Here is a 17,307-nt window from a genome sequence, read left to right as displayed (position 1 = left end):
TTTGGCTCTAAATTGTCAAGTGTATGATACAAATTCATTTGATTCTTTATTATGTTGTAGGTGGCAGAACTAAAACAATGTGCTCCAAGGCTTACTTTCTTTCTCTGGGGAATACTTAACACATTCCTGTAGCTTCCCTATGAGTATGTTGCTTTTGACTAAGTTATTCAATTTGATGTAAATTATTTTTGTTGTATATTTTTTGGTAAGGATGGGTAGCTGGCAAATCAATTTAATTTAAGGGCTTGTTTAATTTTATCTTCTGTGAAAGAGGGTGATTGGTGCCCACCAGGCTGATGGCAAATGAATGCAGATTAAGGACACGTCAATTAAGTAGGACTTGGACACCCCAGTTAACAGGTCTGGATTCTCCATAGCTCAGCAATCCAAACCGCTGCTGGCAGACATCCTCGCCTGAAATCAAGTGGTGTTTTCTGCCTCCCTATTTGCAAAAACAGCTGTACTTTCCATTGGTAGCCAACTTTTTGGCTCTGCCACCTGTGCAGGCGCAGTTTGTACCGGCAGGTGGCGCTGTGCACAAAACAAAATGACCATTGGGGTGGTTCTGGAAATGGAACTCTACACCTGAGAGATTTCTTGCTTTGCTGGTTTTTTTCTCACATTTTGCAAGTTAGCATTACTTGATACGTTCCTCATATGGGTTGTTATTTGATACTCAAATAAGAAACATCGCAGCTGGGATACTCTGTTCTCTGTCCCACGCGCAGAGCAAGTGACATGCTTGAGTCTGGGGGTGTGCGTAGACCTGCGTTGCCACAAGGTTGTGAAACCTCACTACTTATGGACCCGCTGGCCACCAGGCAGGGATATTTACGGGTCCCTATCTGTAATGAGCTGCTCAGAGTGCACCCTCACATTACCCGCACTGGGGCCTGATCCTGCTGTTGAGATGGCCATCACCCCCCATCACCCCCTTCAGCAGCGCCCCGTGTTCCACCTTTGCCAGCATCCCAGGTGGAAGGAGGGAAGGGCAGTGGGGCAACTGACTGGGCTGGATTCAGAACCAGGCTTCTAGTGCTCTGCTGGTTAGCAGGTGACTTAGGCAAGTCCTCCTGCTGAGCCTGGACGTCCCTATCTGCAAAGGGGACACAGGGGCTGCTTGATTTGTCTTCATAAAAAGTGACCGTGTTATTGGATTCTATCACATTTAAGTTTTATTTGAAGTCTTTCTCAACTCAATCAAGTCTTCATGAAATTCCAAGTAAAACAACAATACACTGACAAACAAAGCACCAGTAAATGAAAGAGTACCTCTGTCCAGGTGCCGTAAGTGGAAAATAACTGCTGGTCTCTTTTACATCTTTTCATCACTGACCTGGCATTGCAGGCCTGCTTTAGCTACATGCTCTACTCGATACTGAGTGAGGATATTCAGATTGTTCAGTTTGTTACCTGCCTCCAAATGAGTCAGAATGAGGCGTGGGCAGGGCACAGTCTGGGCGTGTGACGTCTGTCACTGCGTCACTTTCAGGTCTTCCTTCTCCTGGTTCCTTTAATGTCATCCCACAGGGAGCAAGTGTCCCCAAGTGATAGTATTTCCCCAAATTGTGCAAACTCAACATGCCGGCAGGCCTGTATCTCAATTTTTAAGTGTAGATTAGGGAGCATTGGTCTGTAAAGGTGGACTGTCTGTCAAACTGTCTCGCTTCCCAGAGCAGATTCTCTGCTGTTGAGATGGCCATCACCCCCCCGTGAACGTCTGCAGGGCTGCGTCTCCCCGTGCACTCTCCTTCCAGGGTGCCCATCACCTCATCCTGGATGCTCCAGTGGGGTCCAGCTGGCTCTGGTTTGACCATGATTTCCATCAGTGAGGGGTTGATAGCAGCGCCCAATAAAGGGCCTGCATAGTCCAGGCTCTGAAAAGGTAGGAGCCATCAAGTCAAGGTCATGAATGGGGAGGTAGCCTCTCTGTGAAGACAGGAAAAACCTGCTTTCGGTAGAGTACCTGCTGTAAATGCTTACCAGTACTTAGTCCCCAGGCTGTGGGCTAAACATCCCCAGATGGCTCTGCAGGAGCAAAAGCACTGACCTTGTAGCACCTGCCACCACCCTGGCCTGTTCACATCAGCATGGGGAGGGTTGAGCTGGGGAGAGGCTTGGGCGGCCCTCTCAGGAGTCACCCCTACCTACAGCCTGCCCCCCACCCCCGCTGCCCTCTGGTACAAGCGCACAACCACATAGCCCATGAAGAGCTCATAGTCAGTCCTTCTCACAGTGGTCAGATTCGGTCGCTGCAACCGGCAGACCAGTTAAGCTGTGACTTGGATGACTTGAGTTTATATCCTTTTCTAACTTTGCATCACTTTCCAACACCGTGACTGTCCCTGAGAAGGCCTGTGGCCTCCCCTTTTCCTGGAGAGACCTGGTGGAACCGAGCCAGCTGCCGTGGGGATGGTGGCAAGGACCCCATCCTTGCTGTTACTTGGTGTCCTTAGTGCGAAGCCACATGCGGGGAGGTGTTTTGAGTTAGGGGAGAAGTACTTTGCGTTCTCCGTGGAAATTTAACTTCTTCCTTTTCCCCTCAGCTGCAGCTTGGAGCCAAATTGTGCTCCTGACGCTGCAGTGAGTGGCTAAGGTCCCTGAACGTGGTTTACTGCTTTGTCTGAACAGTGAAAATGGTCAGCCTTGTCAGTTTGAAATGATTTCAATGCTCCCGTAAGTCAGTTGCATGATGGAAAGTGATGCAGACCTAAAAAGCTACAAAATAAATCAATTGGGAAGCAAACCGACTAGCCTTTGTCAACTCCCCGCTGTGTCAAAGTGGCATTTGATCTGTGCCCCCCCAACCTAGAGCTCACGCCCGTATCCAGGAGGCAGGGGTGCACGCTCTGGGTGCTGGAGTGGGCAGGCGTGTAGGGAAAGGACCGCCTTCTGCTGCCACTCCTGTGCTCAGCTCCTTGGCACAGGCCACACTGGCCTCCAAGCCCCTCCCTCCACAGACCTGCACATGCTGTCCAGGAGTTTGCCTGATAGTTCTTGTCTGCTTGTGACCCACTCATCCATTGCCTTCAGGTCTGGGCTGAAACCTGGTGTTGACGTGTTCTGTGGCCCCCCACTGAACTGAAATTCCCACTGGCCCACCCCACCACTTCTGTCTCCCCTGCTTAGTCTCCCTTCTCAGTGTTCACCACTAACATGGTGTGTGTGTTGCTTGCTGATTTTATTTGCTGCTTGTTTCCTCACAAGAGGTCAGGGATTTGACCCCTCTCTCCCTGGTGCCTAGAAGAGGACCAGGTACATGGGCATTGCAATGACGTTTGCTGAGTGCGTGGGTGAGTGAATGGACACCACTCCACCGCTGTTCTGTCTTCCATCCGCACTGAGGAGCAGAACACTTTCCAGGGTTGGGTACCTCACACTGTAGATGGCATTGCATTAATACCTGCAGGCACCTGAAAGATATATTAGAGAAAAATAACTTTTTGTTTCTGCTTTTGCATCAAGAGGTGCCAGGAGCTCCTCCAGGCGTTTGCAAAGTGTGGATGAGTGGTGGGGCTGGAGCCTGAGCACACTGCTGGACAGGCTGTACCCCAGGGGTTCCTCCACAGCCAGCTCTTCAGGCGCTCAGGTGGGCCTCCATCTGCTCTTCACAGGGTGCACTTCCCAGTAGGGTGAAGCCATCAGAAATGTTTGTTTTGCCCTACTCTGTGTGTGGAATGACTGCTAGGCGGCTCTCTGCTGTGCGTGCATGTAGCGCCTGCCCTTTCTATGACCCCCACACCCCACCTGCTGTTCCATATGCCTGCATTTGCCAGGCCAGAGCCAGACACAGGAGTGTAGCAAGTGCCCAGGAGCATGTGGGCCATGGGGGCTGGAAGGCCAGATGCTGTGACATAGGGACACAGGACACCGCTGGGACAGAGGAGGGACTTCCTAAGATGGGAGCATCCAGGAAGCTTCCAGAAGGAGGCAAGGCTGCTTCCAAATTCTGGAGATAAAGTTACCAGTGACTGTGCATTTTGTATAAGCCCATTTCTCAGTCATCTTTTATTTTCTTTTTAAAAATTAAATGACTTTGTCCTGCATTCCTCAAACTGTAATTTTCATTCTGCTTTTGTTGTATTCTATGTAGTTGCATGGGGTGACACTGAGGAAACTTTAGAAAAAGATGAAGAGATTATTCTGATTTGGTGCAAACACTGGGGAGGTAGCTTCTGCCTTTCTCAGAATGTTGGTTAAAACCTCAGGATGTTTTTAAAAGTAAAGTAGAATTCTGACCTCCAGCTGGTGGCTGAGGCTATCCAGAAGCCCTGCGCCCTGCTGGTGCTATGGCGTGACGATGTTCTGAGTGGCCCTGTGTCCAGTGCATGCATTTTGTTCTTTTTCCAGCCCGGAGCTCTGGGGGGAAACTGCTACCTAATAGGCACATTGCTAATTAAACACCTACGAGTTCCTCCTGGGAGTTTATGCAAGGTAAGATCCTCTCTTTTTATTTCTAAAAATACATTGAATTAGAAAAGCCCAGGAGACATTCAGGCAAGAAACCAGCAAACCAATCAGATCACTAATGAGTGCCTGCCCATGACCCGAAATTGTCAACATGGCACCTGGGGGCTGGACCTCCACCTTCCTGTTCTCTTCCTCTTCACAAACTCTCCCAATTTCTCTGCCTGTCCTGGCATTGGAGGCAAAACCAGGATATTTCAATCTAAAATGTCTGAAAGTAGAATATTCATGTACCATTTCCAAATGGATTGGGGTGTGTGAAGAAGGCCTTCACCTGCATCGTCCTAGGATAGCCACTCCCCCAGTGCCCTGGCCCAGATGGACAGGCACTGCAGGCACCAGCGTTTCCATGGTGGGGCGTGACCCTGCCAGCTCAGGCTGCAGCCGGGGGACCATGAGGGGGCTCTGAGGGGGCACAGCTCACCTTCTGGGACAGTCATGTACCCCTGTGTGGTCAGTATGCAGCATGGGCTTTGAAACATAAATCCTAACCCCTTTCCTGTGGGCACTTTCCTCCACAGCTTCCCAGCCCCTTCTCAGTGCCGGTCCAAGATGCCCTCCCTTCATGTGGCCCCAAAGTTGGAGGCGCTGGGACGCCTTCTGTGACAGATCCAGTGATCCAGAGTCTGGCCCCCAGTGGCACCTGGGGCTGCGGGTCCTGGGAGGACTGTGTGCTCAGCCTGGGCAGCACAAGGTCAGTGTGACTCAGGGGTCAGCTCTCCCATGCCTGCCCATGGGCTGATCAAGCAGGGCTGGTTGGATGTGAGGCGGCCTGGCCGACCTCGGGGTGAGAGCAAGACTTGCTGTCATAGTGAAGTGACAGGAGGCGCCTGCCAGGGCCCTTGAACCATGACACAAGTAGAAAGCAACTCTGGCCTTCAGTCCAAGGACACAAGAGGAATGAGCCCAAACTCCTTCAGCATTTGCTGGAGGACCTGGAGGTCATGGATACCCAATGGCCATTTGTCCTGTGCTGGCTTTGTGCTGATGACGAGAGGCCCACTAAGTCCGCACATGATGGTGAAGTGGTCTGGCCCCCATCCGAACGGCGTCGTGCAGATGAGGACAGAGGCTCAGATGAGTCGTACCCGCTGCAGCCACCATCCACTATGGGCCGGCCCGTCACCTCGCTGGCAGCTGGGACAGCATGGCCTCAGGTGGGGTGGGACTGCGCTGCGCCTGGGGTGACACCAGTTGTCCAGGACCAACGGCAGGCCCTGTGCCAGTTAACAGCATGTGTGCCTTTGACTAACACTAAACTCCCAGTTATCCAAATGTTACTAAACACAGACTGGTAAAAGGTAGCTTCTTTCCAATGGTAAGTCCATAGCAGAGAAAGGAAATGAATATTCCAGGGTCCTTGTAAGGACATTGCCTCTCCCGTGGGAAATGGAAGGTCTCCCTGCCCCAGGACTCCCTTTGCCTGAGGGTCCCGGCAAGGACAGAGGTACAGCTGATGGTCGAGGGGTAAGAAGACACAGAGGCCTTGTGTGCAGGCCCATGAACCCAGCACAGGGCCTCGGCTGGTGCACTGTCGGGGTCCCCCACCCGGAGCCTCACTCTCTTGCAGGTTGGAGGCCCATGCAGCCCTGACCAGCCTAAGGGCCAGCAGATGGGTGGACCAGCATACCAGGGCTATGTCCGTGCACTTTGCCCTCTACAACCCTGCAACCCAGCTCTTCTCCAGCGTGTCCCTGAGCTCCGAGGTGCTCCCGGCCGGGGACCTTGCCTTCTCCTCTGTGGTGGAGTCAGTCACTGTCTTCCACAGCAACTCAGCCAGGTGGTACCTCCGCACACTTCCTGAGGTGAGTCCCTGGCCTCTCCACCTGCCTGTGGAGCGCAGGGCCCACGCGAGCTCACTCTTGCCCCGGGCCGGGCACGGGATGGCTTCCACGCATGCTTGCCGTGTGAAGAGGCACTGGCTGCCCCAAGGCCTGGAGGAACAAGCCCACCATTGGTGCTCCCCGGAGCAAGAAGTTAGCTCGCCTGGCATCTATCCACAAGGGGATTGGCTGGGAACCAGCCAGGAGCCTAGCCATAAGCAGAAAGTTGGTATTTTGTTTCTCTTGATTGTTGATCTTCCTCCACCAGCTGCTCTTCCTGGGGCTCAACCTGATACACGTCTGTTTTCAACTCTATGGCATGGCAGAGAAGGGCGCCTACAACTACTGGCGAAAACCGCAAAGCTGGCTGGAGGTAGCCTCCCCTGTCACTTTCCTGGTGTAAAACCAGAGCAGGAGCATCCTTGCCTGAGGATGCAGTGACTTCCATGGGGAGCTGAGGCACCCTGGCTACTTCCCACCTTGTTGCCATCTCCCACCTGTTGTGTTAATGCCCCAGTGGCATTTGACACCAGTGTCCACTTATGCTTTTGCTATTAGTTTGTCCTCCAAGTCACACTGATGATATGGTGGCCTTTCCCGGGGAGTCTGTCTAAGCCACCTTCCCTTGAACCTGCAGCTCTCCATTGTGGGATCTGGCCTTGCCTACTCTGCAGCCTCCAGCCACCTGATCGCCCTTGCTGGGCAGGTGACCAACCAGTTCCAAAAAGGACTTTTCCAAGGGTTTATGGACCTCCATCTTGCGGCCTCATGGAACCAGGTACGGCAGGGCGTTAAGAGCAACTCACATGGGCCATGCTCTGTGACGCTGTCCAAAGGAGGAAGCTGTATGTGCTCTAAAAGGTCCAAAACAAGGGATTTGCTCCATATTGAGGGATAATACTCCAAGCTCATGGGCAAGGGTGACCTGGACGGAGAGGGCTTGGGATCCTTAGGCCCTGTGTGCAAGCCTGGGATGGGATGGTGTGATCTGTGTGGGGCATGGAATTGCAGCAGTGACACTGGGCAACCCTAGGTGGTGGGGGGAAGCAGGCAGACAGGTGGTGGCCTAGGGAAGGGACTAGCTGGGAAAACACCTCATCTGTCTTCTTGCTTCCCCCTGACGGCAGTTCTAGAAGCAGGCGGTGTCAGCCTCTCTACAGCCAAGAGGCTCAGGGAAGGCCAGGGTCAGGGTCCCACCCCAGTGACAGTCGGGCTTTGCAGTCCACACCTCCCTCCCCCCAGGCAATGTGCCCACACGGGGATGGGGGCTCCACCAGAGGAGTAGTGCCTGTGGGGAGGGAGGGACGCCACCACAGCCCGGGGTCCTTGGGGATCTGACTGCTGCCACATGCTTGGCTTCTCTGCCCTGAGGCCTTCAAGGCCAACCTATCCCTACAGGCCTCCCAGGACCTTCCTTCCCCACACAGAGGGGTACAGCCAGGGCCCCAGTGACCTCACCCACCACCCCGTGTGGTTCCGTCCAGATCAACCCAGAAGAACAGGTTGTTCTGTGACCTGACTCTCCTGTTTACTCCTTGGGAACCTGGCAGGGTGGCAACAGCTGTGCTTCCTCCGCCAAAGCTCCACACGTGTCTCCTGGCTGACCTCTGTCCCCACCCTTGTCAAAGATGGTTTTCTTGCAAGCAACAGAAACTCACCACCCCGGGGGAAGGAGGCTGCCCCAAAGGAACCCATGCAGGGCAAGACCTGGGTTTTATTCTTAAGACAGAAAATATCTTCCTAATATAAATTTTCTAAAACTGCAGCCTCATCCTGGGACCTCAGTGGAAGGGGCTGTGCACATAGTGGGGTTGGGGGGCCCTGAGCTCAAGCTTTGCACACAACTGCTGGGCAAAGAGCAGGCAGACCCACACCCCTCCTGCCAGTCTTCATTGCACAGGACCACTGCTCGAGCCTCCCCCAGCCTCGTCCCCATCCTCCTGGTGCTGACCAGCCTCCACCACAGCCCACACTGTACTGGCTTGCTTGGTTTATTGTCTTCTCTCCCCAGGAGGCTGGAAGCTCCCAGAGGGAGGGAGGTGGACAAGCTTCTTCCTTACTCTCCCTTTGCCTCTTTCTCTCTCTCTCTGTGTCTCTCTGGGGTGGATGGAGCCTTTAGGTCTACCTTCCATGCATGTCTACACTCGCCTGCGGTCTTCCTCCAAGATGGCCCTGGTTGGCCATCACGTCTGCTGCCCAGTAACTGAGCTCAGAGGACCACTGCAGGGGATGGCTTTCTTCCTCAAGGAGGCCTTGAGAGGGCATCTGATTGATCACTGATGGGTGGGCTCAGGTCCAGTAAGAGTACATATTCTTAGCAAATAGTTTTGTAAGAAGCTCTTGTCATGGATGCCGGCCTGCAGGAGAGTTTTCCTAAAAGATCAGGATCAGGGCAAAAATGAGTGGGTCTAACACACCAGCTTGGAAGTGCAGCTTTCCTTGGGAAATGGGTTTGCATTTCTGTATGGCTGCTCCTTTGCAGTAAACTGAGGCTCAGACGGGGTGGTAGCCAGGTCTGATCTGTCCTGAGCTTTATAGAAATGGTGAGGTCAAAATTAAGACCTGGACTTTCTGAAAATGCACTACAGTTTGAGCTTTCCCCTAGTTTTGACTCACTCCCCAATGCAGACAGCTGACACTTCCTGCCCCTTGGAGATGGAGGCCTGCAGAATTCATCCTATCTCTTCCATGCATGGCTGGCAGGATGTGTGTGTCCTCTGTGGCTGGCAAAACATGCTGAGCTGCTCACTGTGTTCTTCTGTCGCAGAGGGTGAGGTGGCTTCAGGGAGTCCTGTCCTTCCTCCTGACTCTGAAAATCATCTACCTTCTCGGCATTCAAAAGACCCTGGTGTGCTGCTCCTCCACGATGCGTGGCTTACTCTCTAACATCTTGACAACAGGGGTAGGAAACCTCCCTTTACCACGTGATTTCACCAATAAATCAACACAGTCATGTGATCTTGTCACTTAGCCCTTTTTCTAGGGAAAAAACAAACTGCTTTCGCGGTGGGAACCATCTAGAATCTCAGTCCTCTAACCCATTACGGGGTGATTTTAGATCACTGGTGTCAGCAGTTATATAATCAGTATTTGTCGTGACAGCAATAGCCCTACTGATGAACACCTGTTCTGTTCCATGCTTTTCCCTGGCGTGTTCTTATCATTCTAACATAAGTAGCAATTCTCACCTACTGAGCTTCCGCGAAGTGCCAGGATTGGCACATGGGCCTCTTGTAATTACCTCAGTTATCATGCCCAAGCTGTGGCCAGGTCTGGTTCTTCTTCAGAGGAAGAAATGGGCGAGCCGTGGCGAGCCTGCCTTGGGCCATGCCCAGGGAACTTAGGTACTCCCTCCACAGAGGCCACCAGCCCCCATTCCCTTGCTTCTAACTCTGGCTCTGTGCCCAAGGCATCCCTTTGAATACACTGGAACTCACTTTAGTATTATTTATGCCCCAAACGGAATCGTATGTCAGTGGAACTCAGAAGAAAGAAAACACAATCATTAAAGAGAAAACAGAAAACTTCAGGTGCTTCTCCCGTGCATGGATTCTCAGCAAGCCTGCTTCCAATCCCAGGGCCAGGTCTCAGGCCTGAAGTCCGGTCTGGCAGGTGAAGCCCAGAATCAGGACAGAATCCCGCACATGGCCCTAACCAGATTCCCAGAGGTGGGTAATTCTGGCCTGGTCCCAGTGGGTCAGGGCGGGCTCCAGCCCGGCAGCCCCAGTGCAGCCCCAGTTCCGCCTCCACAGCAGGATTATTATCAGGGCCAAGGGAGGGTCTATCTCAGGGGGCTCTGGCTCTTGGGATCCCAGGCTCGCTTGGCACACATGGGAATAAACACAGCTCCATGAACCTTGCTGGCCTTGTGCTGGCTGGGACAGGCTCAGCAAACCAGGGCAGGAGGAGCGGCCCAGGAGTCACACACGGGGGGTTCAAGCACCAGCGCATGTCCCCGGAGCCCGTGGCCATGATGTACCCCAGTTCCCAAAGCCCCACCTCCTGATAGGCGTGGAAGATGTGTGCCTGGGAGGTTACCGCGGGTCAAGAGTATGTATATACGGAACTTACCTGCCTAGTAAACTAGTTCCGATTACACCACTTAGCAACATACAAAAACACTTTTTTGTTTAGAAAAAAGCCTTGGATGTTACGAATAGCATCCAAATTAAGTAGCCACACTCCAGCGTGTAGGCTTAGGTATGCATATGTACAGGAGCACAGGAAAGCTTAGTCCAGATGATGCACCCATGAGTTGCATTTTCTTTCTCCTGAGTCACTCAGGCTGCATGTGATTCCCCTCGGGGAGTGAGTTATAGCATTTCCAGGGAGGCTGTGGGTACAGGGCCAGAGCTGGGAGCAGGGAATGGAGGTGAGCAGGCCTCAGGGATGCGGCACCTGGCTGCCCCTGGAGAGCCCTGGGATGGCTGGTCTGCACAATCACACCCATGTGGACTGTGACAATCGGCTGGTATCTGCCCAGCAGGCAAGAAAATGCCCATTGACACCAGGGTTTGTTTGAGTGGATGGAGCAAGCACCATAGATACATGGGCTTTGTCGGGGCATGATGGCCACCCAGGATGGAGGAAGGCATGGAGCTGGCCTGGGGGCCTGAGCAGGGCTCCAGAAAGTGCATGCCAGACTAACCCCAATGGCAGATGACGTGGTCAGCACTCCGCAACCTGCTTCTCCCAGCTTTCTGTTATTTCAGAGCATATAGAAGGCCCAGACCAGTCTTGGGCATCTGTGAACCAGGGCCCAGAAAGCCAGCTGTGCTGTTTTTCTCCCTGCAGCTGGTGGGCGTCCTGATGCTGGCAGCCCACTGCCACCTGCGCAGCATCCCACTCTTCTCCTGGGCTCTGCCATCTGGCACCTTCCCAGACTCCTCCCTCAGCCTGCTGTTTCTTTTTCCGGGAAGACACCGAAGAGACGCGTTCCTCAGCCTTGCGAAGCCTGACCGGCGTACCCTGGCTTGGTGCTCTGGGGCCCTTCTCACAGTAATGGCCACTTTGTGGTTTGGAATGGTATGCACCCACGTCCCAGAATCAGGATAGGGTTTGCAAAGGTTTCGTCCGCTGTGGGTGAAGTTACCTGTGGCCCATAGGCACATCCTGGCTGCACACCAATCTCATGGTCACAACTCCCTGAGGCCCGTGTGGCCTGCGCTGGGCAGGGCCAAGCACTATCACTGGTCTCTCCAGCAGCCTGATGCAGCCCTAGCAGGACACACCCCACTCCAGGAAGCCACCTCCTGCCGGGACCTCCTGCCCTCACAGTGCTGAGCCACACCCTGTCTGTCTGAGCCTAATTCCAGTCTTTCACTACAGGCTGTCTTGACTTGTTACCTCAGTCTTTCCATCTTCAAAAGTTCCTTTCATCAGCCAGCCTTCACTGGACACCTTCTCCAGGCTCAGGGCTGAGGTGGATGGGGCTCCCCGTTTCCCACCCTCCTACAGATCCACCACTTGCAGATGCAGTCATCACACACAAGTAATCACACACACGCGCGTGCGCATGCACACCTGCTGGCTTAAACTCCTTAATTGAGGAAGAGGTTCTCCATAGCCCTCCATGGTAGCCCCTACTTAGTGCTAACAGATTTAACAAAGAAAAATACAGGACATCCAGTTGTACTTAAATTTCAGTAAACAGCTAGTAATGTGTTAGTATCAGGATGTCCCTGCAACAGCTCAGGCATAGCTGTATTTCAGGCTGTCCTGTCTTCTACCTCGTGATGCTGCCCCTCAGCCTGCCTGGCTCTGCTACATGGTCTCATCGGGCTTCTCAGCCCGTCCTTCCAGGGCCTACCCTGGGTTTGCTGCAGCCTTACTCAGGGTGGGGCCTGGCCTTCAGAGAGCTCTCCAACTGTCCCTGTTGAGGCCTCAGGGTTGGGGACCCCTGCACCCCACCATACCCTGCTTCCTCTCCTTCACAGCCTTCCCAGTAGGTGTAAAGCCCATGCATTTCAGAAGAAAGTGTTCTGTGTGGAGTCTCCCTCTGGTGAAGCTTTCTCCGGCCTCATTGCCCCTCCTGTGCTCTGCTGCCCTTGGCTTTCTCCCCTTTGAACTCTGGCCACACTCACAGCAGGTACCTTGGTGTGCCTGGCTCCAACAGTACTTCCTGACACACTGTAGAACCCTTGCAAGTTAGTGGATTGAATATTCAAATTTCATAAATTGGTAAAAATTCTCTGCAGGCTTTAAAAATCTACTAGTATTCTAGTTTAGTAGGTAGAGTAAAATTAGAGCTTGTACTCACACCTTGGCAATACTCAGCCCTGAGCCATTTGCTTCTGCTAATGTTCCTAGCTCCCTAGTCACTACTCATCCATTCGTCTATCTATTCTTCTACCCACCCATCCGCCCATCCACCCATCCACCCACCCATTCATCCATCCATCCATCCACCTATCCACCCACCCATCATGCATCCTTCCTTCCATCCTTCTACCCACCTATCCTTCCTTCCATCTACCCACTCATTTGTTCATTCAGCAATTACTTAAAGAATGCCTGTTGTATTCAGGCACTGATGAAACAAATGTAACAAGATATGGTTCACAGTCCTTAGAGGAAAAAATACAGATAAACAAGGAAAAAGCATTTAAAAATATTTCTGATACATTCCTTTATTGCATATGTGAGTTGCAAGTATTTTACACTGTTCTGTGGCTTATCATTTTTGTTCTTTTAACTGTGCATGTCTTTTGTAAAAGTTATAATTTTGATAAAGGCCAATTGATCAATTTTTTATTTTATAGATAAATTTTTCTCTGTTTTCATCTAGAAGTTTTCTAGTTTTATGTTTTATATTTAGGTCAATGGTCTTAATTTTCACATAAGGTGTGAAGTATGGATCAGAGTTAGTCTTCTTATATGTGGCCATTTCGTCATTCTGGCACCATTTTTTAAAAGCATATCCTTTCTCTGTTGAATTGCTTCTGCATCTCTGTCAAAGATCAGTTGAGGGTACCTGTGGGTCTGTATCTGGGCTCTCTGTTCTGTTTCACTGATGCATTTGCTTGCCAGTCCCACATTGTCTTGATTACTATAACTCTATAGGAGTCTTAAAATAGCAGAGATGAGTCCCCAAAATTTTTTCTCTTTCAGCTTGGGCCATTCTAACTCTTTTGCCTTTCCATATAAATTTCAGAATCATCCTGTTGACAGCTATAAAAAAAAGGCATGCCAAGACTTTGGCTGAGGTTGCTGTGGATGTATAATCACCTTGGGAGAGAACTGACACCTTAATAATACCAAACTTTTCAATCCAAGAAGTCTGTATATCTCTCCATTTATTTAGCTCTGATTTCTTTCATCAAGCATTTTCAGCATGTACATAGTGCATAGTTACACACAATTTTAAAACCTAACTAGAAGTGTCCTCAAAGAGCGAGAAACTTGGAGACTCATTCTGAGCACAACAGGAAGTCCTCACACAGTGGAAGAGATATTTGACTTTTGATGGATGAACAGGGACAAGCTCATGGGGAGATGTCTGGGTGCGGTGTTTGTAGATGGGGACAGTGCAAACCAAAAGGTGATGGGGAGATGGATGCTTGGAGCCAGAGTGAAGGGCCCCAAATGTCATGCTAAGGCACTTGGATTTTATCATCTGAGACAGGAAAGCACTGATATGTGGGTGTTCTGAGTGCTGCAGTCAGGGTGCCTTACTGCAGCTCCGGGGCTCTCATGGCTGTTTGACTGGCAGAGCAGAGACGCCTCAGGCCCCCAGACACTGTCTGCACATACAGTATCCCGTCCGCAGGCACCTGGGCCTCCCTGCAGGGTTCTGATCCTCTTCCAGGGGTTCAAAGGCTGATCAAATTTCAATTTGAGGCTGATCAAAGAGAAAAATAGGACCATGAGAGACAGTAACACACACAATCTGTATGTGGGTGACATCTTGACTGGTTTGTATGTGGGGGACATCCCTCTCACCATAAGACCATCCAGAGGCTGCGTTGCAGGGCCACCATCAAGAAGAGAAGAGTGAGGGAAATCTTGGGGATGGGGTGGGAGAGAGGTGGACAGCTTCTGGGTCAGAGGGCTCCCCAGGGCTACAGGGTTTGGGGCTTGTAACCGCAAGGCCCTGTCTCACTAGCAGGCGGCAGCTGTCCTGGGAAGTTTTGCAGGGTATGCAAACCAGCCTCTAAATGGCTCAAACTTTGTTGTTTGGGCTATTTTTTAAATAATTGAATGTGTAAAATTTTGAGTTTGGTGCCTACAAGCTCTTTGAGCTAACAAGCCTCAACCTGCAGTAAATAACCAAACAATCTGGGGCCCACTGTCAGCTCGTTTTTCCACTTCCGCAAGCTCAGTGGGGCCCATCACAGCCTAGAGGAGTTCACCAGAAGACCTGAAAGGAGATGCAGATTCTACATATGAAAGTGCATGTCATGTTCATAATCTTTGTCCTTCACTGCTAGATATTGAAACATCTTTATAATAAAATTTAATTTTTAATGCTGAATTCATCTTGTTGCAATTTAGTTCAATTCATGAGACATATTTTCCTGAATTTTTTGCTAACCGATTATTGTCTTAACTAAAAGACCACAAAATAACATGATCAGATATACTCTCCATTTTCTAGACTATCAAATTAACAAAGCTCTTTTTTGTTTGATAATATGGAAATTGAATGTGTACAATTTGTCTTTATTTTTTTCTTTTCCTCAGCTGAGGGGTTCCCACATGACCCTTGCTCAAAAACGAACATCTTCTCAAAGAAAATCTCTCATGAGACTTACAGACCTGACTGCCTTCATATGGGAGAAGGTCCTCTCCTGCCTGGGACTGGGCAGGCCGGGGCTAGAGGAGGCTGAGATGGTTGAGCATCACGTAAGCTGTGGGTCTGGGATTACTGAGCACAAGGGCACATTGAAGATGATGGTGCCATGGCTCTTCTTTTTTGCTTTCAATTAGTAAAGCAAGGTGTTGACCCTGCCAATGTTACAAAGCCAGAGTTTTCACTTGAAATTCTAAAGCCCTCTGCAGATTGCCAAGCAGATTCTCTTCCGTTAACTCATGTATCTAACGATATACCCTTAGACGACCATGTAAGGTTGCAGAGTGGGAGTTTATGATTCCCACCCAATAACTCCCCCTGACTCTGTGCCTGGAGAGTTAATCATCTTCTCTTGGCTCTTGCTACCAGACCCAAACATCTACCAAAACCTAGAGCCTTAGGCCCACTGTCTAAGTGTAGTCACTGCCGCATGGATGAACACAAATCAGAGCAGGCATTTGCACACTGAATGCCCAGTTTCCAATGGCTGATATTCAGGCCTCATCCAGTGCAGTTCTAAAGCCAATCCCATGTAATCATGATATTGTGTGTTTTATAGGGCTTTTCTGTTTATCATATATTTTCCTGTACACTATTGCCTTTAAATCCATTTACTAGTCCTTCATGTAGGCATTCTGAACCCTCACACTTAACCTGTGTATGACATTTTGAATGTGGTGTGATTGTGCACCCCTATGTGTGACATGGGGAATGAGGGAACTGAGATGTTCCCAGCACCCAGGCCTCCTGACTGCAGTGTCCAGTGTGCTTTCCAACAAAGGCCAGTGCCATCTAAAGTCATAACTGAAATTCTTCAGATAATGAGTCAAATAGAAAACTGGGTTCTGGACCACACTTCTTAATCATTTCCTTCCCTTCAGAATCACTCCCTGGATGAACTTGCATACCTGTTAGATGAACTTCTGTTGAAGATTAATGGTTTGTCTGACTGCCCACGACCCCCTCTTCTGAAACAACAATCCAGGGATACGGTGGAGACTGGAGCACAAGCTGGCACCTTGGTGGGTGTTTCTGCCTGCCAGGCTGCAGGGGTAAGCAAATTAAAAAATACTTTTATCACTTTTCTTTATAACAAAATTGTTTTTAAGTTCTAAAGGAGGTTTAAACTAGTTGCTGTTTCAAATCATGAGGCCGGGTTGCATACTTTCTAAGAGCAGGTACTGCTGATAGTGAGAGGTGCTCTGGCCAGAGCTGGAGCACTGCTTAATCAGGTGAACCATGTGGGTGCCTTCCAGCTTACCATAGTGGCAAAAATATCTATCAGATACCTTGCTTCTGATTATCATGGAAATCAGCAAAGAGACAGAAATGGGAATGAATGGATGCCATCCTCCCAGACCCTAAGAAATACCTCTGACCCAAAACATGACCAGGAATCCCAAGATGGTGGCCCAAGTAGAGTGGAAATTAGATCAAAGGGAGAGAGGACATTGCCCCTTCCAGGCGCACACAGACCTCTCCAACCTTGACACATGCACAAAGTTGCCTGGTTGGGTGGAAAGGATAATAGAACACAAAAGAGCTAAAGAATCTCCCTGAACCCCAACAGCAGAATTTTGGGGACACAGGGCTGAAGTGAGGCCATCCTGTAAGAAGCTGTCTGCTGATGTGATGAAGGGGAAGTTGGTGGCTCACAGAGATGGAGTCATACAGATTCACACTCCAGGCTAGGTGAAATGTGAGCGGGGGCTCCAGGGAGGAGTGTATCCAGTGGTGGCTTCCCTGAGACCCAGAGTCAGCACAGTGACACACCCGAGTGGAAGCAGGAGTGTGCCCAGGTTAAGGTGAAGTCTAGACGTGCCCCCGCTCAGACTCACCCAGCCCCTCCCCAGCCCTATCAGCAGCCACTGGGCAAAGATGAACTCCCTGATGGAGAGGTGAGTGGTCATGATACACAAACCATCACTGGGTCCATGCAGACATGCCAGAAAAAGCAGCAACTAGAAAAGACCATAACAGAAGGAGGGAAATACCAGGCCTTTGAAAATGATCACCACACACAGGTCAAATGTAAACAGGCTGTGCTCCACACACAAAAATAAATCCATTAAGACATTGCCTCTTCAAAATAAAAGCACAAAACCAAGATGAAAGAGCTTTTTAAAAAAGGAAGTAAAAAGCCAAAATAATAAATGAATGAGTTAAGAAAGAAAAATTGCCAGAAATACAGGTGCAGCAAAAAAAAAAATGTGTAGTAGATTCACA

General features: G+C 50.5%; 1 protein-coding gene across 1 annotated transcript in view; it reads left to right on the top strand.

The window, feature by feature from the left end:
- PKD1L1 (polycystin 1 like 1, transient receptor potential channel interacting) overlaps window positions 1–17,307 on the top strand; it is a 131,764-nt gene that overhangs the window by 99,820 nt on the left and 14,637 nt on the right. The window contains exons 48-57 of the mRNA XM_073240006.1: window positions 3,466–3,589; window positions 4,351–4,434; window positions 4,989–5,161; window positions 6,038–6,272; window positions 6,559–6,663; window positions 6,928–7,068; window positions 9,058–9,192; window positions 11,085–11,315; window positions 14,973–15,134; window positions 15,963–16,133. Coding sequence (XP_073096107.1) covers window positions 3,466–3,589; window positions 4,351–4,434; window positions 4,989–5,161; window positions 6,038–6,272; window positions 6,559–6,663; window positions 6,928–7,068; window positions 9,058–9,192; window positions 11,085–11,315; window positions 14,973–15,134; window positions 15,963–16,133 — 1,561 coding nt within the window. The remainder of the gene's footprint in view (window positions 1–3,465; window positions 3,590–4,350; window positions 4,435–4,988; window positions 5,162–6,037; window positions 6,273–6,558; window positions 6,664–6,927; window positions 7,069–9,057; window positions 9,193–11,084; window positions 11,316–14,972; window positions 15,135–15,962; window positions 16,134–17,307) is intronic.

The sequence above is a fragment of the Manis javanica genome, chromosome 6, assembly GCF_040802235.1.
Source record: "Manis javanica isolate MJ-LG chromosome 6, MJ_LKY, whole genome shotgun sequence".
NCBI lineage: Eukaryota > Metazoa > Chordata > Mammalia > Pholidota > Manidae > Manis > Manis javanica.
Note: the sequence above shows the minus strand (reverse complement) of the source record. Positions and strands in the feature narration are given on the sequence as shown.